The following is a 25,613-nucleotide window of genomic DNA, read 5'->3' as shown; positions in this document are numbered from 1 at the left end:
AACTTCTTGATGCACCCTTGGAAAAGAACAAGCTTTTTGGTGCTAATGCTAAAGATGTGTTAAAGTCCATTGAGGAAAAAGCCAAGTCAGTTCAGACAGTCAAAGATTTCCTCCAGGTTCAGCCACCCAGATTCAGCAGGAATTGGCCTTCTAAAAACTGGTCCTTTCCTAATCCTGAAAGATTTCAAAGGGGCAAAAACAGGCGTGGCCGAGGAAGGGGACAATACAGAGGTTCCTACAGGGGACGACAATGGCAACCAGCAAACCAAAGAAGTGACACAGGGGGTTCTCCTGCCCCACAGGGACAATCTCAATGACTTTCCTCTACTTCCGCTGACCAAGGAGCAAACAGAAGCTCCTTTGGGCGGAAAATTCTCTGTTTTCAGACAATTGGCACAGATTGACAAAGGACAAATGGATTTTGGACATTATAGACCAAGGTTACAGGTTCCACTTTCATACCTTGCCAAGAAAATAAGGCATGCCAAACCTACCACAAAACCAGAGGGCAGAGGCTATCAAGCAAATTTCTCTGCTTGCTCAGATCAAAGCAATAGAAAAAGTTCCACAACAAGAACAAGGCCAGGGGTTTTATTCAAGACTGTTCCTTGTTCCAAGAAAAGAAACTCGATGGAGACCAATACTGGATTTGTCCGCATTAAATACTTTTCTCATAGTACCAAATGCTGACTCTACAGCAACTCCTTCCCATGCTGGGCAAGGGGTCTTGGCTGATTACTTTGTACCTCAAGGAGGCATACCTGCATGTCCCTATCAGACACAGCTGCAGAAGATACCTCAGATTTCTTGCAGGGCCAGAGCATTATCAATTCTCAGCATTGCCATTTGGCTTATCTACTGCGCCCAGAGTATTCACGAAATGCCTGGCTTCAGTAATTGCTCATTGCAGGCTCCAGGGGATCCAAATTTACCCGTACCTGGACAACTGCCTCATACAAGCGGACGACAAACTGATTTTGACAAAAAACTTGAATTATGTCATACAATTGCTACAGGCTCTGGGATACACAGTCAACTTCCAAAAGTCAAGACTTCAGCCATCCCAGCAAATAACCTTCTTAGGAGCCACACTAGACACAGCCTCTCAAATGGCTTACCTGACAGAAGACAAGCAAAAGAAGTTAACTCATTATTTCAAAGGTTTGGCAAAGCTCACCCAGATGACTGCAAGGAGATTCCTACAGGCCCTGGGTTACATGGCATCCTGCATTCTCCTGGTTCCATTAGCAAGACTGCACATGAGAAAGCTTCAATGGTGCCTAAAAAGCTTATGGTCTCAACACAGCAACAACCTAGAGACAACCATACCGCTCATTCCATGCCTACAAAAGGAATTTCTATGGTGGGCCTCGGTAAGCCAGGCAAACACAGGTATGTCATTCAAAAAACCTCAGATAACACAGACCATGACCACAGACGCCTCAGACCTAGGATGGGGGGGCGCACATGGAGGGCAGATGTATTCAAGGACAATGGTCTCCAAAGGAAACACATCTGCATATCAACCAAAAAGAAATGCTGGCAGTAATGCATGCCATCGAGGCCTTTCGACAACAACTTCAGCAAGGCCACCTGCTAATACGGATAGACAACACCACTGTGATGTGGTACATAAACAAGCAGGGGGGCACCCATTCTTACCCCCTTTGCAGACTGACAATGAATCTTTGGGAAAAATCACTGAGCCTAAACATACACTTGCAATCCCAGTTTGTTCCAGGCAAAGACAATGTGCTGGCGGACAGCCTAAGCAGGAATTTCCTAGACCCCCACGAGTGGAGGCTACATCCAGAAATCTTCATACGACTCACCTCGACATGGGGCAGGCCAGAAGTAGACCTATTTGCCTCCCACCTCAATCATCATCTACAAAAGTTCTGTTCAAGGACATATCCACAAGCATGGAAAATAGATGCTCTCTCATTCAACTGGAACTTCCTAAAAATCTATGCATTCCCACCTCTGCCACTGATGACCACAGTATTACTAAAGATCAAAGCAGAGAAGCCCAAGGGGATCCTAATAGCTCCAGACTGGCCAAGACAACACTGGTACCCACTACTACGGAGCATATGTCACAACAAAAAATGGCCCCGACTTTTGACTCAACACAACTTCAAGACAGTACATCCCAACATTCAGACGCTGCAGCTAACAGCTTGGGAGATTCCATGAATAACCTCAATCTATCTCTCTCCAAGGAAGTTCAGCGGATACTAACAGAAGCCCGAAGACCATCCACCAGAAAGGTTTACTTAGCAAAATGGAAGAGATTCAGCATTTGGAATACCAGCAAGGGTCATGATGCATCATTATTGAACATCCCACTCATTCTGGAATACTTGGCAGATATGCTACAGAATGGACTCTTATATTCTTCCATAAAAATACATGCTTCAGCTATTTCAGCTAGATACAACACTGATCCACCTGTGTTTTCACATCCTTTGTTAAGGCAATTCCTTAGGGGAATCAAGAATATAAAGCCACCAAGAAAGGCTCCAGTACCAGCTTGGGACCTCAACTTTGTCCTAGAAAAACTGACTCTACCCCCTTTGAGCCAGCAGCTTCTGTGGACTTACAATTTCTCTCATGGAAGACAGCTTTCCTGTTGGGAATTACCTCAGCAAGAAGGGTTTCGGAATTACAGGCCCTAATGGCAATACCACCGTTCATAACCTTTCACAGAGACAGGGTCTCCTTACGAACCAACCCTACCTTTCTGCCAAAAGTGGTATCTAGGGTTTCTTTAAATCAAGCAATTCACCTGCCTACTTTCTTTCCCAATCCTGAGAACAAAGGGGAAAGACTGTTGCATACCTTGGACATTCACAGACAACTTCGCTACTACCTGGACAGAACCAAGACCAGTAGGAAGTCTGATCAGCTTTTTGTAGCTTACGCCCCTGGAGTACAAGGAAAAGCGATTTCCAAACAGACTATTTCAAAATGGATTGGGCATTGCATCTGATTCTGTTCCTTCCATGGAAAGAGTGTACCAGCCAATGTCAGACCACACTCCACCAGAGCTACAGCCACCTCTACAGCATTCTTAAGAGGGGTACCTACAAAAGACATTCTAGAAGCTGCTACATGGAGCTCCGTGCATACATTCTCCAAACACTACAACCTCCCTTTATATTCCAGATCCAGAGCAGGCTTTGCTTCGGCAGTCCTGCAGGGATTGATAGCTGCACCATCCTTTTCTTAGAGCATTCCACCTCCCCCAGCTAAGCTATGGTATTCAACCCATATGTTATGACTGCAGTTGCATTCTTGAAGGACATAGTACAGTTTTGTACCTACCATAAATGTAGATGTCCGATAGATATGCAACTGCAGTCGGGTTTCCCCCCCTCCTTCCCCTCTATGCCTTGGGTCCACTCCTCTCCCTGTTATCCTTAGCTGGGGATATCTGTTATGGTGTATCTGTTTATTGCTTATTTATTTGTCTGGAAACCTGCTTTTGTCTTCCAATTTGATTACAGCCTTCCTTGGAGGGCACCTGGCATCTGGGGCAAGAAACACTGAAGAAGATGGCGTCGGCTGATGCTTATGTACTCCAGCCGCTCTGACGTCGGAGAGAAATGCGACATCAGCCGACGTCGGACCCAGACTTTGGAATCCGGCCGACCGAGGGCTGCCTGAGGCAGGACAACCCATATGTTATGACTGCAGTTGCATATCTATCGGACATCTACATTTATGGTAGGCACATAACTGTACTTTCCTTCCCCCAAGTCTGTCTTAAAATCTCGAGTTTACTACTTCCCTGTTAGTCTGGGGTTCACAATAAACTTCCAGAAATCAATTCTGATACCTTCCCAAGATCATGTTTTCCTTGGTTGCAGAATTCACACAGCTCACAAGCTGCCATCTCTGCTTACCCCCAAGGCTCTCTCTAATAACTTTGTTTTCAGTCCCTTCTTCTTTTGACGTCCATCACAACCATGGAATTTCTCATGGTGCTCTGGTTCATGGCTTCCACCATTCCCATGCTCCCTCTCACCAGGATCCATATGACTAAACTTTAGAGGTACCTCAAATCAGTGTGGCTTCAACTTTGCCACCCCCTGGAGTTCCTGGTAGCCCTTTCTTCCCTGTCTCAAGCTTGAGCTTCAGTGGAGGATTCATCAACTTTATCTCAACTCTGAGCTTCCTTTCTGAGCTCCATTTCCCACTCAAGAGCTCTTTACAGGTGCCTTCTGTGGGCCCTTAAAAGGTCAGGGTCTTTGGCCTGATCAGAGGTCAGACCACATCAACATAAAGGAGATGAGGGCTCTGCCTCTGGCTTTGCTTGCCTTTCATTCGGCTCTGCCTCTGGCTTTGCTTGCCTTTCATTCCCTCGTTCATCAAAGGCCCCTCAAAGATTTCAGACAGTATCACAGCAGTGATATGGTATTTCAGTAAACGGGGGAGGGGCACAAAGTCCTACCTTTTTTTCAACCCACCTCTTTAGGCCAGGGATCTAGCTATCCAGTATCAAGCGACTCTTCAGGCAGTTTATATTACCTCAGAGGACAATCTAGTGGCAGCCTCCTAGAGCAGGTCCAGCACACATGCTATTGAGTGAACACTTTACAGAGAGGCGTTCCTGGACATTGTCCATTGGTGAGATGTTCCTTGGGTAGATCTTTTTGCCCTCCCATCTAAAAAGATAATATCCTCTGTTATGTTTTGTCCCAAGTCCTCTGGCTTGGAGAGTGGATGGCCCTATCTTTTCCTTGGAAGGGGATGCTTCTGTATGCCTTCCTCCACCTTCCAGAGTTCAGAAAAAGATCAGGCAGGACTCTTCAAAAATCTTGCTGGTGACTCCTTTTTGTCCCAGATATCATTGGTTCCCCCTCCTTTCCATTTAGCAAGGGGCAATCCTCACAAGTTACTGCATTAGGTGGATCTTTTCACACAAGACAAAGGGTCTCTCATCCATCCTCACTTATCCACTCTTCAAATGACACTGGGTGATAGGGTTTTGATCCCTTTTAGGCTCCTCTTTTCCGGGGATGTGCTTTGGGTTCTATAGGAGGCCAGGAAACCCACTACCAGGAAATGATATAAGCCCAAGTAGAAGAGATTTTTCTGTCTAGTGCTTCTGTTGCCGTTAGGATCCTCTGTCTGTGGAGGTTCCTCTGGTTCCCTCTCATTTGTGTCATCTGCTCCAGATGGGGTTGGCATATTCAGTTAAAGGTCACTTGTCAACAATTTGTTTGTCTGTCCTTAACTTCTCTGACCTCTAGATTTGTGGTAAAGTAGTTTCTTAAGTGTCCTTCATATCAGGCCTCCCAGGAAGCCTATTCCGCCTTCCCGGGCCCTCAATTTTTTACTTGAAAAAATCAACTCTGGCTCATTTTGAGCCTGCTTCTTCAGTTCCTTATAACATTGTACTTGGACGACTGCTCTTCCTTTAGCTCTCACTTCAGCCAAGAGGGTGTCTGAACTTCAGGCTCACATCCCTTTCTTAGTTTTCCATAGAGATGGGATGTCTCTCCATACTAATCCTCCTTTTATGCCCAATGTCAATGAGTTGTCCCTTAATCTATTAATCTTCCTTCATTTTTTTCCTTCTTCACAGTCTACAAGTAATAAGGTTCTTTATACCTTGGATTTACATAAACAGCTCAGATATTATTTGGATAAAAATTAAAGTTGTTTGCAAATCTGAGCTGCTTTTTTTCTTTTCATTCCTGGACTTTGGGTTTGGCTGTTTCTAAACACACCATCTCCTCCTGGGTTTCTAAGGCCATTTCCTTTTGTTCTTTTCATGGAAAATGTCTTTCTTATTTGATAAAGGCATATTCTACTAGGGTAGTTGCCTCCTCTGGTGCTTTTTAAGGGTTTGGATACCAATTCCATCCTTGAGGTTGCTACTTTGTCCTCTGTTTATACTTGCACTAATTGTTACAAATTGGATGTTGTTTCCAGGGCCAGGGTTATCCTGCATGGGTTGGTAGAGGGCTCTTCTATGCCTTCCTCCTCCCAGGCTTCCTCTTCAGCTCTTGTATTCTCCTTAGGTAAATAATACTGCAACAGTGGTATGGAAGGACATAGTTCAGTTGTGTAAAATCTTACCATAACAACATATGTCTTTCTCTTCACTTTTGCAGTATTTGCTCCCTCCTACCCCCCTCTGTTTTAACTCTTGCCCTGTAGTTTCTTCCCCTCCTGGCCAATAGGACATTCATTGTCTTTTTCCTTTTTCTACTTTTGGATGCACATGTTCTCCTTGTCTCTAAGGACATTCTGTTCCTCCGGGGGGAACTTTTTCAGTTCTGAATGTGTCTGTTGGTCACATTTATGTCCTACAAAGTGCACGGGGGGAACATGTGTGTGATATACAAATATACGATGCTTATAAGTGCTGAAGGCTTTGGTATACTGGCCAGATGGACTGTCCTTGGCAGGAGATTCCTTGGGTAAAGAATACTGCAACAGTGAAGAGAAGGATGTATTGTTATGGGAAGATTGTACACAACTGTGCTTGAAAGTATACAAGGGTGGAGTAAAGGTAATGTGAGCATTACTATTTTATTAGGATGATCCCTCCAGAGCAGCAAGAGGAAGTTAAAGAATTGACTGCAGCTATCCAGAAAGTACAGCAGAAGATAAATCAAGAATGTCGCCCAAGAGATGTAAGTTTTATAACATTTTTAATGGATACTTCTGCACTGAAAACATGAGACTGGATTAAACATGCTTTTGACCTTGCGTTGTGGGTAATGGCTGATGGGGATCATAAGGGTCAGCCCCATGTATTCCTTCTTGGTTAGAAGGCAGTGAATAATTGCGATCATACCTTTCAGTGGCTTTAAAAAAAAAATCATATTTAAATCCTGAGCTAGGATGTTTCAGACATGAGATGCAACAATTTGTTTCTAAATGACTGTGCTTTACTGCAAAGGTAGCAAAGGCTTGCAAAACAGTGGCAGAAATGAGGATAAGAGAAAAGTGAAATGCTGGCATAGTACGTGCAAGATTGTTGAGAAAACTGAAGACTTAAGTGGAATAAAGCAGAGTTACACATGCTTGAGCATTTGTATTTGTACATAATGCTGAAAAAATAGGTCTTCCTACAATAGGGATCAGTGAAAAAATAGTTACCCTGCCTCCACTCAGACTTGTGGCCCCTCCAGACCAAGAATCCCAGTGAGAACAGTGGGGTCAGGCACTATGGAGGAATAAACTGCCATTTCAATTCCAATGTTAAAGCCTGATTTCAATTGTGTGGTGTTTGAGTGTTTTTTCCTAGTCTTTATAGGCTTTTTCCAGCAATTTGGAGTTTCTCTCTCTTTTTCCAGACATATTGTTGATTTGGTAAATGTGTTTATAACTACAAAAGCCTTTCTCTTATCTAACTGCTGTTTGATTATAGGTCTCACTTTCACTTTTTATGTTTAGTATGATACTTCCTCTCCTCACTTTTTCTTTTGAGTTCTTAACATCTGTACCTATACATCGATGTTATATAGAGCTAATATTCAAGTTTCACTATAACTTATCCTGTACATATGTTATTGCTTAACCTGTACTTCCTAAATTACATTTGCAAACAGGGCGTGTTGAAGCTCTTGTAAAAATTGCCAGTGTTCTGTTTCTTTTGTAATGATACTTAACCCTTTTCATGAATGTATTTGTGGAGGCTCCAGCCTCTGCTCAAAAAGGGCTGTTGAGAACAGAGTCAGATTATCCCAGTTAAACTGGAAATTGTACGTGTAAGCTCTCTCTATCAATATCGGGAAACTGCTACTTTTGTTGGAGTGCTTTGGTCGATATCTGTTTAGTCAATGCAATTTGGTCTATGCCTCTTGACAAAAGTAGCAGATTGGACTATTCTTGGGGTTGAAGAATTTGCCCTATCCCAAGAATTGTGTGATCTCAGAGGCTCTTTTTTTGGCTTTTGTTAAGTTTTTGTATGCACCAAGATTGATGCTCGGCACATGAATTGTAGCATATTAGCATGCATAATGTTGATCATTTGGTGTCAACATAAATGCCATTCGGCAAAGTTAAATAAATCCGTATGTATATATATATCTATATCTATATCTATGAGAGAGATGGATCTGTTTTGAGCATGTTAGATAACATCGAAGACTCCTAGACATGAAATGCAGTTTGTGATTGGCATTTTTGTTTTCTGAGCTGGTTCTGTGCTGGTATGTGGTTTGGTTATTAAAGCCACCTTTATGTATTGTTTGAATGTTTGGTCTGTTTCTTGAGGGATTTTTCTTAATATGTAGATGTTATAACAAAAATTTCTGAAAAAGGTCTGTGGAGGACCGCCTCTGAAAAATGATAAATATCTGGGACAGGATATTTCATCATGGACTTTGAACGTGAATGACAAAATGTCCTCCTTGATGTATGCTGCCAATGACCACAAATCCTAGTCCCCAAGCATCACTACTTCATTATAAGCTTGCTGACTTGGAGATTGTGCATACATGCAGAAGAGGAAATAGTGTATATACTATCAGCGGTTTTCCTTTTTTCTGTGTTTTACAGTATCTGGGTTATTAGGAGACATTTTGAAGTGTATGCACTGAAATTTTAAGTCCATCTTTGAGCAAGTCTGACAAATTGCTGAGCCATTTGTCCTTTGACAATTTCTCTAGTACAGTATATCTAAAATAGCAAGAGATGGGAAATCCGTACCTGTTCCAGACAAGGAATAGATTGGATGCCAGCTAATCCGACTAACCACCCTTCTATACAAAGGTCCAATATTTTGATATGGCAGCAATTTGGCAGATAAAGAGAATTTCTAGGGCAAATGTTAAGATATGATTCTGAAGAGCTACTTGATACCTTGTATAACTTAGTCAGAATTTTAAAGGTTCAGAGGTGAGATCAGATTTTAATTAAGATAGTAGTAATGGAGTACTTATAGTTCTCAATTAGTTGAAGTGAGATAAATTTGTACTGAGTTAATCTTGTAATAATGACTTGCCCCATGACACAAAGGAATGAAACACTGACTGTGACCCAAACATCTCAAGACAGAGTATCATTCCAGGCACTGGAGTGGCAAAAGTTAAGGGACCGACATTGGCTTACATATGCTGGGGGGAAGAGCAGCTGCAAGGCCTGATATCTTTACTGACACCTAGTGGGGGAAGGACACATTTGAGTTTTCTAGGTAACTGATGGGCCGTAATGAGAAATTGCCTGTCTAGCAGCATTCTGCTTTTACTGGATTGAATGTGTGCAGAAGTAGATGCGTCTCAAAGGTCAGTGTTAGCCAAGCATGGAATGGCATATTTGTAAAGGGAGTCAGAGAAAATTATTAAAGTAAGGAAGTGAGTGAAGGGGAGAATAAGGAGGTGTAAGCTTTTGAACAGGTACTCTTTTTGCATCACACAAGCTGTCATTGACACCTACAACCAATGTTCTTACCTTTGTGTTTGTGGTGGTGATGCCTTACAATGTATTGGCGATATCCCCAGCTGCTCATCTGTCCATGTGCATTCAGGGCCACAGGAGCCCAAGTCAAATTCATCTGCACATCAACCAAAAAGAGATGCTAGCTGTTCTGCAGACTCTTAACAGCTTTCAGATCCCTACTCTCACCAGGAGCCCTGCTAATAAAAACAGATGACACCACAGTTATGTGGTGCATCAACAAGCAGGGGGGAACCCACTCTTACCCACTCTGCAGGCTAGCCATGTCCTTGGACATGCAGGTCCATCTGCAAGCTCAATTCCTGCCTGGCAAACAAAACTCACTGGCAGACGACTTGAGCAGAAATCTAGAAAGCAACGTAAACTCGAGAACAAAAACAAAAGGCCAGTACCAAATGAATCCGACCGGAAATGAATTTATTGAATGTATTAAAACTGTGAAGCACTTTTTGTTTAGCACATAGGCTAAACTTCCTCAGACAAATTCCCTTCAAACAAGTCTCATTTAAATAGTCATACCCTTAGGCACCTAAATGGCCCTTCTAAAAGGTGCATCACCCTGATATTTTTGCACTCTAAAGACAAAACAACAATCATTGGTAAACAAGTAAATTACAGTAATAAAATGTACAAATTAAATCTACATGCTAATATTTAAATATCGGTGTGTAAAAACTTCTCATTTCATTTACTCAAACATGGGGGAAAAAAGTGGAATAAGTAAAAAAAATATATAATTGATTCACTGTTCATCCCCTATAAGGTTGGTTCGAATAAAAAGGGTGTAGTAACAACACATAAAATCTATCATATCTAATGCATACGCATTAATTATAAACTAAAATTTCTTAATCATTTAAAATTTACAATAGTGGTGGTGACATCCCTCACTATATTAGATACTTTTGTCCTATTTCCAATCACTTAATCTAAACAAGTCAGTTAATCAACAAATGTCCAACAATCCATGTCATAAGTACATGTTAGAATTTGTTAAAAATCTAGTAATAGAAACGCTAGAGTCCTAGCTAAGATTATTCATCCCATGTTTGTGTAGGATGAATTATACTAGCTCAGTGTATCTGAAATTGATTTAGTAGGTTGTAAGTCACATTAAAATTAAACTTAAACTTAATGGGTCATCCTAAGAATAAGTATCATCTACTTAAACTCTTAAGTTTCAATACAGGTGCTATTGAACAGGCCTCATTCAATCCAGGCCAATGATGTGAGTTCAGCCTTAGTTGCCACAGTAATTCAAGCTCTTCTAGTAGTAGCGAAAATTCAGGTCAATTAAAGCATCAATAAACAAGTCATTAATAAATGTTCTTATTTTATTGTAAGTTGTGTTTACCTCATTTAAGCTTACTGCTGTATATGCTTCCCCTTCTAACACTCTATTCATGCGTGTATTCCTCCATCAGTACTAGCCCCCCTCCCTTGTCTGGTTTCATCAGTCGTACTGGGAGGTGTTGAAAATTCATCAGTCAGTCCCTTTGTTCTTCAGTTAGATTCGTAAGTGTATTGTGATATGATTTGTGTGGTGGATTGTTTAAGTTTCTAAAATCCATCTCGCAAATTCTTTCAAAAAGTAATAAAGTTGGATGAATAGGAGGGTTAAATGTACTAGGGACTCGTATCTGTTCTCTTACTTGATTAGAATTATTTCCCATTAGTGTACACAAATTCAACTTTCTTATGTACAATTTAAAGTCTATTAACAATCTAGCCATGTCTACTTTATATGAGGGAACAAAGGTCAAGTCCTTAGCAAAGACGTCTACAAGTAAGGGGTCTAGCTGTACTTCTGTAAAGTTGAAAATATTAAAATCCCCTTATTGGTTTATTATATTACACATTTTTTAGCATGAGTAGCAAAGTCATCATTGTTCGCAAAACAATTAGGTTCAAAGGCAAAGTCAGGATAAGTATCAGAGTTATGACTTACCCCTTCATCGGCCCCACATTCTATTTCCTCCTCTTGCTCGTTCGTGTGTTGTAAACCCTCCATTGATTCTGTTGATGTTCTTTGTGTTTCACTGTTGCAGTCATTACATTTGGGTAATCTGCTGGCAGGTTGCCCTTAGTCGGCCTGAATTCCAAAGTCTTGGGGTCCTGTGTCGGTTGCTGTCTTCTCTTCCATGACGTCAGGTCATCAGGGCTATAAAACATGCCGCCAACGCCATTTTCTTTAGTCTTTCTTGCTGCGCGGTGTCCGAAGCAGAAGCATTTCACAAGTGCCGGTCGGCCGACTACTGAAATATTCAAGTTTGAGTTTCAGACTGAAGTCTTCACTAAATCTAAGTACCCCGTTGGGGAAACTTTTTTTCTTGCTTTTTACCGATGTCAAAAAGTTAATTGTATTACTTGTGGGAAGCAAATACCTCATAAGGATTTCCATTTATACTGTATTCCTTGCCTAGGCCCTGATCAGAATGTGCCTGGCTGTCAGTTTTGTGCTAGATTTAACCAACGCACTATTAAGCGTCGGTATATTTTTGCATCAAAGTATTTTGGAAACAGATTTAACTACCCAGAAATGTCGTCTGATCGCAATCTGACTATCAGAGTACATAAAAAATGCAAAGAAAAGGACAAAGAAAGGCAGTCAAGATCCAAAACAGACGAAGCTTATCTTAAGCCAGTCGCCGGTACTCAGTGAGGCGCTTTCACAGCCCCTGATACCCGCTACCTTCGAGTCACAGGCCTCTACCAACACCCATGTGGAGTCCGGCATGCCGCAAGATACTCAAAAGCAGATGATCAAAATGGCCGAAGACCTTGTTACCTTGATCAGGGGTACCCATCCCCCTCCAGATGAGGCCTAGGCAAGACACTGATTATGAGTCTTCAGATCAGGTTTCTATTTCTTCTGATTCCTCTTCTGATCAGGAATTATCTATACCTCCCTATGAGGGTTCTGATGCTGAGGAGTCTATTCCATCTGCATCTCCTCCTGAGGATTATTCATTTGGAGAAACCTTGCATACTTTGAGGGAGCATTTTCACTGGGCGAGTCAAGACTTCTCAGAGTCAAAAAAGAGGCTCAGAGATTTCCTTCTTCCCTCAGCACAAGCCATTAGCCGTTCCCCCTGTTTTAGACATTGTGGATGATGTGTGTTTGGAATCAAGCTTGACCCCTGACTCCTTACCCTCTGGCTCCCAGTAAGCCTGACAGATATTACAGGGTCCCTGACTCACATAAATTTTTATTTAGAAACCCTGCTGCTGATCCTGAAACTATTTCACAGGGTCCAAAGGGAGTTAAGGCCTCAACAGCAAAAAAATCCTACCCCCTCTGACAGATTCAAGGTCACTAGACAGATGAGGAAAAAAGGTTTATACATCTGCAACCTTGGCAGTCAGGGCCTTAAACTGTCAATTTCCTATGCTAAAGTACCAACAACATGTTATGGGACTGCTGAAACAGAAAATGATGTTGATTTCAGAATGTGCAGAAAATAAAGAATTGCAGGAATTATTGCATGGAACTTGAACAAGTTGGAAAGCATACTTTGCAATGTGGTTTTGATTCCTTAGAGGCCTCCCACAGGGCTGCAGTTACTGGATCTGTGATTAGAAGGCATGCCTGGTTAAAGGAATAAAATTTGCCTGATCATGTTAAAGCTAAATTGCTAGATGCACCTTTACAGCATGATTCTTTGTTTGGTAGTAAGGCAGAAGAGGTTTTAAATGGAAGACAAAGCAAAGTCCATGCAAACTGTTAAAGACTTCTTACAAGTGCAGCCACCAAGATTCAGTAGACACTGGCCTACAAAAAATTGGTCCTTTCCTGTGTCAGAGTTCATATTCTGTACATTTTTTGTACCATTTCATGGGGTGGCAAAAGTCACATCACTATGGCTAGGCTTACAAATGCCCCAGGGCAGATAGCCTAGTACTATACTATGAAACTATGAAATCCAGATGCCCTAAGGGTTCCAGATACCAGGTGCACGATTCATACAGGTCAAAGCAATGGGGCGCTTCTACCTCCAAATCTGGAGGAGATAAAGCGCAAACCTACAGGAAACAATCCCAATGACGTCCTTCTGCCTACACCAAGCACTTACCTGTTGGCAGCACCCATAGGGGGAAAGTTAGCACTTTTTGCTCAAAATTGGCAGTTTATAACCCAGGACAAGTGAGTACTAAACATAGTATCACAGGGATACAGGTTCCATTTCCACATTCTGCCAATGGCAAATGGTTGGCCAGATCTGCCAAAAAATCAGTGGGCAGAGGTACAAAAACAGGTTACGTCCCTCAGTGAAACATGAAGAACATAGTACAGTTGTGTACACTTAACCTAAATGTAGATGTTAGAGTGTATTCACTGTTGCAGTCCAGGTTACCCTCCTGCCATCCCTCTTTCCTTCTCTATCTTCTACTGCCTATGTGGTGTATTTGCTTGTAGATGAAGGTAAAGTTTATATTGATGTGTGTGTGTGTGTGTGTGTGTGTGTGTGTGTGTGTGTGTGTATATATATATTTGCTACCTTTTTGGGGGCACCTGACATCAGGGGCAAGAAAGAACTAAAGAAAGTGATGTCGGCTGCATGTTTTATACCCGTGATGACCTGACGTCATGGAAGAGAAGACAGCAACCGATGCAGGACCCAAGACTTTGGAATTCAGGCCGACTGAGGGCAACCTGCCAGCAGATTACCCAAATGTAATGACTGTAACAGTGAATACACTCGAACATTTACATTTATGGTAAGTGTACACAACTGTACTTTGTTGTGGTTTTGGCCTTGGGGGGGTTGGGAAAATTTTGCCTACTACTATTGACATTCCCTGTAGTGTTGAAATTGTCTTCATGTTCAAAAATGTTTTCCACTTCCATGTTCTCCTTTGCTCCAGTGTACTGATTATTCCTTATGTCTCCATTTGTTTCACCTTGTAAGTAAGGTTCCGGACGCCTACTAGGCATTGATGTCATCACCTGATTGGGTTGGTTCAAGCCATGTTGTTTTTGCCCTGTCAAATTCCATGTTTGGGAAGAAGGCGGATCTGATTAGGCGACCCCATCGTTGTAGTCTTTTCTGTCCCTCTTTAGTTTTCTAATTTTGGTGTCCCTAGCTCTAGCTAGTTGCTGATTAATACTTGTGAAAGTTGTGTTATAGTCGTAATGGTATCTATGGAAGTCAGTATCAGTCTTTATTTTGGTGTCTTAACATATTCACTTCCTCAGTTAGAGTGTTGATCCACTCTTGGTAATGCTTTGACATTAATTGTATCAGTGCAAGACTTGAGACCCTGTCTACCCAAGTAGAGACTCTGCCTCAGAGTCAAACAACTGGACCGGGAACTAGTACAATGTACCCTTTACAAACCAATGGCTTTAATAATAGAGCCAGTGCAGGAAAGAAGGAAACCAAGGATGGAACAACATTAAAGCAGCTAAAAACACGGACCAACAAACCGCACAACAAAATTTAATTAATACGGAGAGCTCCTCTGGGTTTATTGGAGTCCTCGATTTAAATGCTTGGTTAAGCGACCAACTGCGATTGAACAGCGGTAACACAACATTCAGGGACAACCGGCTTGAGGAGCAACAACTATAACAGATAAATTGAAGGATTTTGACTATAAATTGTTGAAAATACATAAATTACAACTTGAAATGAACTATTTCGAACAGTGTATGATGAAAGAAGTGGTCCCGAAGGGTCTTGGGTCCTGGCAGTACGGGGTGGAAAGAGTATCTTTGTTTCACTGGAAACTAATCAACCTGTTTAACAGGCAGGGACTTGAACTGATATAATTAATGTCAAAACATTACCAAGAGTGGATCAACACTCTGAGGAAGTGAATATGTTAGATACCGAAATAAAGGCTGATATTGATTTCCGTAGATACCATTATGACTATAACAGAACTTTCACAAGTATTAATCAGCAACTAGCTAAAGTTAGGGACACGAAAATTAGAAAACTACAGAGGGACAGAAAAGACTACGATGATGGGATCGCCTATCTAGATTCGCCTACTTCCCAAACGTGGAATCTGATAGGGCAAAAACAACATGGCTTGAGCCAACCCAATCGGAAGGCGATGACATCAACGCCTAGTAGGCATCCAGAACCTTACGAGGTGAAACAAATGGCGAAATAAGGAATAATCAGTACGCTGGAGCAAAGGAGAACATGGAAGTGGAAAACATTTTTGAACAATAAGATAATTTCTACACTACAGGGAATGTCAATAGTAGTAGGCAAAATTTTCCCAACCCCCGAGGCCAAAACCACAACAAACAGAATCAATGGAGGGTTTACAACACACGAAGGAACAAGAAGAGAAGGAAATGGAATGTGAGGCCGATGAAGAGGTAAGTCATAACTCTGATACTTATCCTGACTTTGCCTTTGAACCTAATTGTTTTACGAACAATGATGACTTTGCTACTAATGCTAAAAAAATGTGTAATATAATAACAAACCAAGAAGGGGATTTTAATATTTTCAACTTTACAGAAGTACAGCTAAGCCCCTTAATTGTAGAAGTCTGCTAAGGGCTTGACCTTTGTTCCCTCATATAAAGTAGACATGGCTAGATTGTTATTAGACTTTAAATTGTACATAAGAAAGTTGAATTTGTGTATACTAAAGAGAAATGATTCTAATCAAGTAATAGAACAGATACGAGTCCCTAGTGCATTTTACCCACCTATTCACCCAACTTTTTTACTTTTTGAAAGAATTTGCAAGATGGATTTTAGAAACTTAAACAATCCACCACACAAATCATATCGCAATACACTTACAAATCTAACTAAAGAACAAAGGGACTGCCTGACTAATTTTCCTCCCAGTACGACTGATGAAACCAGACAAGGGAGGGGGGCTAGTACTGATGGAGGTAGAAGACTATAATACACGCATGAATAGAGTGTTAGAAGGGGAAGCATATACAGCAGGAAGCTTAAATGAGGTAAACACAACTTACAATAAAATAAGAACATTTATTAATGACTTGTTTATTGATGCTTTAATTGACCTGAATATGCTTAACTATTTAACAATGGCCTCCCCCAAAATGCCAGTACTATTTGGAGTCCTCAAAATTCATAAGAACCAGGAAAATCCTCCTATGCGTGCCTTAGTGGATGCTAGACAATCCATCACGCACCCCTGTGCAAAAGTGGTAGATAACGTACTGAAGAAATATGTAGCACTTGAACCACAAATCTATAAAGATTCCTGGTCATTCCTAAATAACATCAACAACTTGGATTTCAAGGGTGAATATAATTTTAAGACAATTGATGCATGTGATTTATATATGGTGATATTACAAGACACGGGAACAGAGTGGGTGATACATCACATTAGATCCAAAGGAGCGGAAAACAACGAAATTAGACTAGTGGAAGAACTACTTGGAATAGTGCTAGAAAATAATTTTATTATGTTCAACAACCACTACTACTTACAAACAATAGGGGTGGCGATCGGGTCTCCTTGCGGAGCGAGTTTTGCTAATTTAGTGTTGGCTTATTGGGAACACAGGGTAATTTTGGATAACATTGAAGTTAGCCAACAATTGTATTATTACACTCGCTTCTTGGATAACATATTTATGATCATTAAGAGACTCCTGTTTAGCACACAATTTGATGGATACATTTAACAACTCAAACTTTCTTAGATTCACTAGCCAACTTAATAGGGATATTATCAACTATTTAGATGTCGAACTGTCAAAAGACTATATACATCAGCAGTATCGAGCATGCATTTTTAGGAAGAAAACATATTCCAGCTGCTTCCTCCATTACACCAGCGCACACCCATACCACCATAAGAAATCAATGGTAAAAGAACAACTGGTGCGAGCAACTAGGATGATGACAGAACAGGAGAAATTTGAGGATGAATGTAGGATATTAAAGTCTATGTTGAGGCTACCCTAGGGAACTATTGGAAGAACTGATAGATGAAGTTGACTTTTAATGCCAACAAGGCAGTTTTAAACCTATACTGATTGACCATCGTAACGAAAGAGTCTCCCCTACCACCAACTTGTTTTCACAAGTTAGAGTAAATGAAAGTGGTTTGTCATTGACAGAAACTAAACTATCAGGAATTCATTATACATTAAGCTTCACTTTTACATTCAACACTGATTTCCAAGCCATCCGGAACATATTGTTCAAAAACTGGGAACTCTTAACAAGTGACAGGGAACTATCGGATAAAATAGGTGACCACCCAGTCCTAACTTGCAGTAAAGGACAGAATCTTAAATCAGTGTTTGGAAAACAACAAAACTAGAGGCAAAACATTCCCAGGGCCATATAAATGTGAAGCATGTAATCAATGCAAACACATAGATGCAGGTATTAAATTCACAATATGAGGTAGACACTATTACACAAAGGAGAAATACAACTGTAATTCAAAAATGATAGTCTACCTAGCACAGTGCCACAGTTGTCCCGTATACTATATTGGCAAAACAGATTCTAGATTTAGAGAGAGTGTACGAACACACCTACTACATTAGTAAATGTAAACAAGACAGCCCCCTTGCTAGACATTGTAAAGATTACCCAGGCCATGGTTTTAAATTGAGTCATTGATTCAATCGGGACTGTCTCTTCTTGGGGGGGGGGGGGCTGCGACGGCTTATTACTGTGGCAACTAAGGTTGAACTCCCATCATTGGCCTGGATTGAATGAGGCCTGTTCAATAGCACCTGTATTGAAACTTAAGAATTTAAGTAGATGATGCTTGTTCTTAGGATGACTCATTAAGTTTAAGTTTTATTTTAATGTGACTTACAACCTAAGTCAATTTCAGATACACTGGGATAGTATAGTTCATCCTACATATATACAACATGGGATGATTAATCTTAGATAGGACTTGAGCGTTTCTGTTAGATTTTTTAACACAAATTTTAACATGTTTTTATGACATGGATTGTTGGACATTTGTTGATTGATTGACTTGTTTAGATGAAGTGATTGTAAATAGGCAAATGTATCTAATATAGTGAGGGAAGTCACCACAACTATTGTAAATTTTAAATGATTAAGAAGAAGTTTTAGTTTATAATTAATGTGTATACATTAGATATGGAAAGATTTTGTGTTACTACACCCTTTTTATTCGAACCAACCTTATAGGGATGAATAGTGAATCAATTATATATTTTTTTCTTATTCTACTTTTTTCCCGTGTTTGAGTAAATGAAATGAGAAGTTTTTACACACCGATATTTAAATATTAGCATGTAGATTTAATTTGTACATTTTATTACTGCAATTTAGTTGTTTACCATTGATTGTTGTTTCGTCCTTAGAGTGTATAAATATCGGGGTGATGCACCTTTTAGAAGGGCCAATTAGGTGCCTAAGGGTATGACTTAAATTTAAATGAGACTTGTTTGAACGGAATTTGTCTGAGGAAGTTTAGCCTATGTGCTAAACAAAAAACGCTTCACAGTTTTAACACATTCAATAAATTCATTTCCGGTTAGATTAATTTGGTACTAGCCTTTTGTTTTTGTTCTTCTTGTGTGGGTCTAGGAGATTTCTGCTTGAGTGGCATTTAGAGCCCAGCACCTTCAGCCTTCTAATCAAGAAATGGGGGACCCCAGAGGTGGACCTATTTGCCTTCCCCTGCAATCACCAGCTCAGCAAATTCTGCACCAGGACACCTCACAGCAAGGCCAGTAAAGTGGGTGCCCTATCCTTCAAGTGAGAAAACATCTCAATCTATGCATTTCCCCTCTGCCCCCTTCTAGCAAGAATATTACTCAAGATAAGCAGGGCAGACCAAGGGCAATCCTGATTGCTCTGGACTTGCCACGCCAGCACTGGTACCCACTACTGCACAGCCTGTCACCGGTGTCACCCTGGCACGTACCCCAGAACCCGACCCTCACTCAACAGGGGGGACAGATCTTGCATCCGCAACTGCAAACCCTGAATCTTGCAGCCTGGCTTACTCCTTGAATTCATCCCCAATGACCAGCCTAAGCAAACGGGTGCTGGAAGTAATTCTTGAAGCCAGAAGATCCAGTACAAGGAAATCCTTTGCTGATAATTGGAAGAGGTATTGCTCCTGGATTCATTCTAAAAGAGAGGACACAGCACTGCCCTCCCTGCCTCTAATCTTGGATTACCTAGCAGGTCTACTCCACAGAGGCTTTTCCTTCTCCTCCATTAAAATCCTTGCCTCTGCCATCTCAGCTCATTACAACACTGAGCCACCTCTCTTCCTCTCATCAAACAGTTCCTGAGAGGGGCAAACAAATTAAGGCCACCAAGAAGAGCACCCACCCCTGCTTGGGACCTTAACTTTGTACTGGAAAAACTCACAGTAACCCCCCTTTGAGCCTGCAGTGTCAGCAGAGTTAAAACTCCTCTCTTGGAAAATGGTTGTGGTTCTGGCCATCACTTCAGCTAGAAGGGCTGTGGAACCCTTCATTATTTTTCATGCTGACAGGGTCTTCCTCAGGACTAATCCTTCCTTTATTGCCTAAAGTGGTGTCCAGTGTCAGTGTGTGGCTCTCAACCAGTCTATCCATTTGCCAACCTTTTTCCCTAATCCTCAAAATAAAGGAGAAAGGATCCTGCACTCCTTGGATGTGCACAGACAGCTCAGATTCTACCTGGATTGGACTAAGCCCTTCAGTAAATCTGACCAGTTACTACTCAGTTTTTCACCAGGGGCAGAGGGCAAGGCCATTTCAAAACAGACCATTTCAAAATGGATAGCACACTGTGTCCATTTCTGCTACAAACACCATGGGAAACCAACCACTCGGGGTCAGAACACATTCCACTAGGGCAACCTCTATAGCATTCCTCAGGGGAGTACCTACCAGGAACATTCTGGAAGCTGCTATATGGAGTTCTGTACACACACTCACCAAGCATTACCACCTGCCTTTTTTTTTCCAAATCCAGGGCAGGTTTTGCAACAGCAGTCCTACAGGGCATACTAGCCAGCTCAAACTCTTCTTGACTGTCTCCACCCCTTCTTCAGCTTTGGGAATCAACCCAAGTGTGATGACTTCAACAGTGAAACACGAAGAACAATACGGTTGTGTACACTTACCATAAATGTAGATGTTCGAGTGTATTCACTGTTGCAGTCCTGGTTTCCCTCCCTCCAGCCCCCTTCTCTCTCTGTCTCCTCTCTGTGTATATTACTCTACCCTTGCAGGGGTATTATTATTGGTATTTACATTTTACTGGTGGTGAGTTTCCCACCTTAGCTTAGCTCCCTACTGGGGGGGCTCCTGACATTTGGGGCAAGAAAAATTGATATAATGGCATTGGTTGCCTGTTTTTATACCCCTGACAACCTAACGTCACTCCTGGAGCGGTAGCAACTGATGCAGAAAGACTAAGTCTCTGGTATTTGGGCCAACTGAGGGCTTATCTGCAGGCAGATAACCCAAGTGTGATGACTGCAACAGTGAATACACTTGAACATCTACATTTATGATAAGTGTACACAACTGTACTTTTCCATTATTCTACCTCTGCTAGCCAGAATTTTCTTAAGCCATTTTCTTCAGTAGACTTTGACTATACATTCTCCCACTCTATACTAAACACTATCTTCTTCCTTTACATGCACCCAATATTGCAAAGTTTGTATTTTCAGACAAACCACCCTACTCTCCTCCGTATTACTAGCGGTAACTGAGAATGCTCCCCAACTATGGCAGGAGTGCATACTATCTGAAGGATGCCCCAACTTCATAGTTTTCCCTTAGGGAACTATATGGCTTCTCTTTCCCTCAGACCCTAAACCAGTTCTTTTAAAGTTACAATTTTCCAGAGCCCTCTCCCCCTCCCTTTAGATACCTTTCAAATATATACACTTCATTCTGACCCACACTTCGGAGGAGTCCACGGAGGATGTTGTCTTCATATGGGCCCCTGGTCTGTCTTCTGCATTTCTGTTTCCATCTGCCATTGATTCAGTGTTTCTACATGAAGCCAACAGAATGAAGTCCTCCACTGTCTTTTACGTTCCCTTCTGGCCCCATTAGGTTTTTGATACCCATATATCAGGTCTGGTCTGTGATATCATCCAAGAATCATGCAGCCCAGGCAGGATCTTCTATTTTTTTCCTTTGGAGGTCAAGTTTTTCAGTCTTCCTACTCCAACTAAATGCATGACTTCTCTCTCCTAGATGAATTATACCATGATCCACCCTTGCTCACCCTCTTGTCCATGTTGAACTCTTGAAATTATCCTTTTTTGATGGGAATATTCCTTTATGGAAAACTTTTCATTTTAGTTACGGTCACTTTGGTGGAAAGAGTTCCAAAGTTTCAGGTCTTGTATGCCAAACCTCCTTGCATTATTTTCCATTGAGATAGGGTGCGCCTGTGGGCTAATCTTTCCTTTGTCCAAAGTAACCATTAGATGACTGTTAATCTAATTACATCAGCAAAATGAATCTCAGAACTTCAGGCCTGGTCTTAGTCACCTTACATTTTTTTTCCATAAGAATAGGGTGCATCTCCGAACAAATCCTTCATTTATACCCAAGGCAGCTACCGAGTCTAACATTAATCAGTCCATACAATTGCTGGTAGTTTTTCCAAAGTTTTCTAGAAAGGGCGAATATCAGTTACACCCTATGTTCATAGACTAACTACATTTTTATCTTCACAGAAAGAAACTGTACAGAAAGTCTGATCAGCTGTTTGTGTCTTTCTCCTAATTGCTTAGGGCAAGCATTTTCCAAAATTACTGTTGATAATGGATTAGACTGTATTTTGCTGATTTATTATGAAAATGGTCTGCAATTGCCTCGTCTTCCTAGAGCTCATTCTTCTAGATCTATGGCTACTTCATCTGCCTTTTCCTGAAGAGCTTCTATTGATATATGTGCTGCAGTCACTTGGTGAAAGACAAATACCTTCATGATGCATTACAAATTGGACATTGTCTCCAGAAGCAGAGCTTCTTTTTGCTCTACATTGCTCCAGCATATCCTTCCTTGAGACCCTCTCAAGAGTTACATAACTGGGGACTTTGACCCATCAGTAAGGAAGCATGAAAAGGACACCACCAGATAGTTATGTACTTGCATAACTTGGCATCTGTGTTGTCCATTTTCAGTTTTCCTTGCCTTGTCACCTCTAGAAGGATCTGCATGATCCTGGAACCTTTGTGTTCCTTGTTTGAGCCTCAATCCTTTATTTCTCTCCTGTTTCTATAAATCTAACGCAGTAGGTAGCAAACTTGATCTGAGGAGTTAGGGGTAGTGTGGTGCATTATGAGAAGAGGGAGAAGCTTGAGACTAGGATCCAAAGTCTTGAATATGCGTTAAAATGGACGACACAGATGCCAAGTTATGGTAAACACAACTCCTAATTTCACTGTATTGGTTAAAGAGATCTGTCTATAAAATGAGAATAGTTAATTGTTTTGGGATTGGTGTAATTATTGAATACATCAGGAAGGGAATGCCATTTGTTTTGAGTGCAACATGTTCATGGGCAAACCTTTATGGATCTCTGAAGATGTCCTTCTATTTCACTGTTGCAGTATCCCTTACAATACAGATCCCCTACAAAGGGCAGTCAGACATCTGGCCAGTATATCAAAGAAAGGCTTTAGGTTGCAAAGGGTATGTCGCATATCACACACTTTAGCTGTGGACTTGCATGTTTCAGCCTGCTTATGGCCTTGTCAGCACAGCATTCCACTTATGCCATGCTGATGAGGCCATAAGAAGGCTGAAAGATGCATGCCCACAGCTAGTGGGGTTTGGCTTTATTGGCTTGAATTTGTCCATAACAAACTTAAAAAGGAAAAAGTCATGGACATTCAGAACTGCCATGTAACTGAAACACCTGACATCCTTAAGGGATCATTTGCATATATCCCTTGTTACCTCTAATGCAAGAGGTTTTAAGGAATCACACAGTGGAAAGTCTAGCTTGGCTGGATTTTTATTTTATTTTTTGATTGGTTTGTCTGTGTGACCTTGTTAATCATTGTTTAGAGCTTCAGGAAAAGGTATTATGAGCTTCTGCAAATGGACTCTCCTAGATCTTCTGCTGTTCCTCATGTTCTGGCTGCCTTGTTGGATGACACTTTTACTGAATCTCAGGCTCCAGGTTCTCAGCTTCCTGCTCCGAAAAAAACTGATAGGTTTAATATGACTGCAGGTGCCTTTGAAATTGTAATATTTCTTACAGATCTCCTGGGTACAAATCTTCTCATAACTAGTTATTAGGGGGTGTAAGGGTGGATTAAAGGTACTCTTTCTTTTCAGTTCATTTTTTGGAATTTCAAATTTAGCTATCCCTGAACATTGCCCTTAAGTTGAGCTTCCTAGTGTACAATTTAAATTCTGTCCAAACTTTAGCTATATCACTTTTGGATCCAGGTACAAATTTAAGCCCTTTCTTAAATAATATGTGTTTGATATTCTGCTCGCTATAATTAAAGATATTGTAACCATCGAAACTTAGTAATTTTCCGTCAAAGGCTTGTATGAAGTCATTAAATCCTATAATCCCTCCTGTCCCCTGTGAGCAATGCTTAAATACACATTCATTGCCTGCATTTGTCAATTGCATGGTTCTCTACCATGGGGAATTTAGTAACATGGTATGGAAAATCATGGTTAAAAACTTGGTTATGTTTAAAACTAATTTGGAACTACTTGGTATGGTGGGTGAAAAAGCTTTGGTTTGTTTATAAGACTGAGTATTATCTAAAGTTCTGGTTGGAACATCCTATATTTGAAACCCCCAACTTAATAGAACACAAAAATATAGAGCATGTAAATATTGTAATTGCATCTTGGAGGGGGTGGAAGTGGTTGTAAGTAGGCCCCCACAACTAGTTAAATTAGCAAATGGTAATTGTGGAAGTAGGGGTTTACTGTACACTGCCATGTGTTTGGGATGTTCACAGTTTTATATAGGGAAACGAGAAAGATGTTTTAGGAAACATATATATATATATATATATATATATATATATATATATATATATATATATATATATATATATGTATGCAATTAAACATAAAAATTCCAACAATGCCCTTTACAAGCATAACTACATATTGCAATTCCAGTGAGAAATTTAGGTTTGGGATTATAGAGATATTTAAAAAGAATCCAAGAGGAAGGTGTTGGGGAAAATGACCTTGCCCTGAAATAATTTTACTGGCAACATAGATTAAATGTGGCTACCCTACCAGGGTTAGAGTACATTAACTTGAAACCAGTGTTAAGACAAAGAACCTAGGTTTAGGTATTTTAAGAATGGTTAAAAAGTGTTTGGAACACTGAAACTCATTTTTTAATAGTATGAGGCTATTTATTTTATGTCCGCTGTTGTATTTCTGCTTCCTGTGTTAGTAAATGGCATATCTACAAAAGTACTCTGATTATAATAAAAAAGGAAAAAACCTTTTTACAGTACAAATAGATTTTTTTAACATTTTGTCTGAATGTATTTTGTTTGATGTATTCTTATTAAGGTAAAGATGCCTTAAGTATAAAAATGTGTTTAAATGTGAGAGTTTTTATCAATATTTAAAAATGCGTAAATGTTGAAATAAATAATTTTATTGGAGAGGTGATTAGTCATGTGATGGCTAATTAGGTTATAAAAGCATGAATTCAAATGGCTGTTTTGTTCTGGAGAAGCCTGTGACTACAGAGACGAAAGAGCTTAACTTTTCGAATAAAGCTTTTGTTTGTTTTTACTCGGGCCATTTTCATTCCTGGATACAATTCTACTACTGAGCCTTTTCAGTTTTTAGTCTTTGTTGGGCTACATGAAGTTGTTGGTGTTTTTACTATGCTAATATTTGCATATCAAAATATTTCTATGTATTGATAAAACAAAAGCATGTTTGATTGGAAATAGTATTGCATGTGCAACGACTTGGGAGAGGTTGCAATGACAGTATGCAGTTGTGGAGCATTTTATGTTGGCCATACCAGCATGCGGTTTTAATGAAAGAACTGTTCTTCATATTGGTGATTTATGATATGAATGTGCAAGGAGTGCATCATTTATAAATAGCACTATATACCCTAATGCCATCTTTTTCATTTGTTGGTATTGACCAAAGTTTCTAAGAAACATAGACATAAAATATTTAGAAGGGAAAAAAAAATTCCTTTTAAAATTTTTGCCATTTTTTTTTATTCCAAAAAATAAAATTTTTTTTTTTAC

General features: G+C 40.5%; 1 protein-coding gene across 1 annotated transcript in view; it reads left to right on the top strand.

Annotated features, from left to right (window-relative positions):
• NUF2 (NUF2 component of NDC80 kinetochore complex) overlaps positions 1-25,613 on the top strand; it is a gene marked incomplete in the record, with an annotated part of 506,946 nt that overhangs the window by 147,020 nt on the left and 334,313 nt on the right. The window contains 1 exon segment of the mRNA XM_044088667.1: positions 6,554-6,650. Within this exon segment, the coding sequence (XP_043944602.1) occupies positions 6,554-6,650 (97 nt within the window).

The sequence above is a fragment of the Protopterus annectens genome, chromosome 11.part0 (assembly GCF_019279795.1).
Source record: "Protopterus annectens isolate FY-2018-M chromosome 11.part0, PAN1.0, whole genome shotgun sequence".
NCBI classification, from domain to species: Eukaryota; Metazoa; Chordata; order Ceratodontiformes; family Protopteridae; genus Protopterus; species Protopterus annectens.
This window is presented reverse-complemented; position numbering and strand designations above follow the sequence as displayed.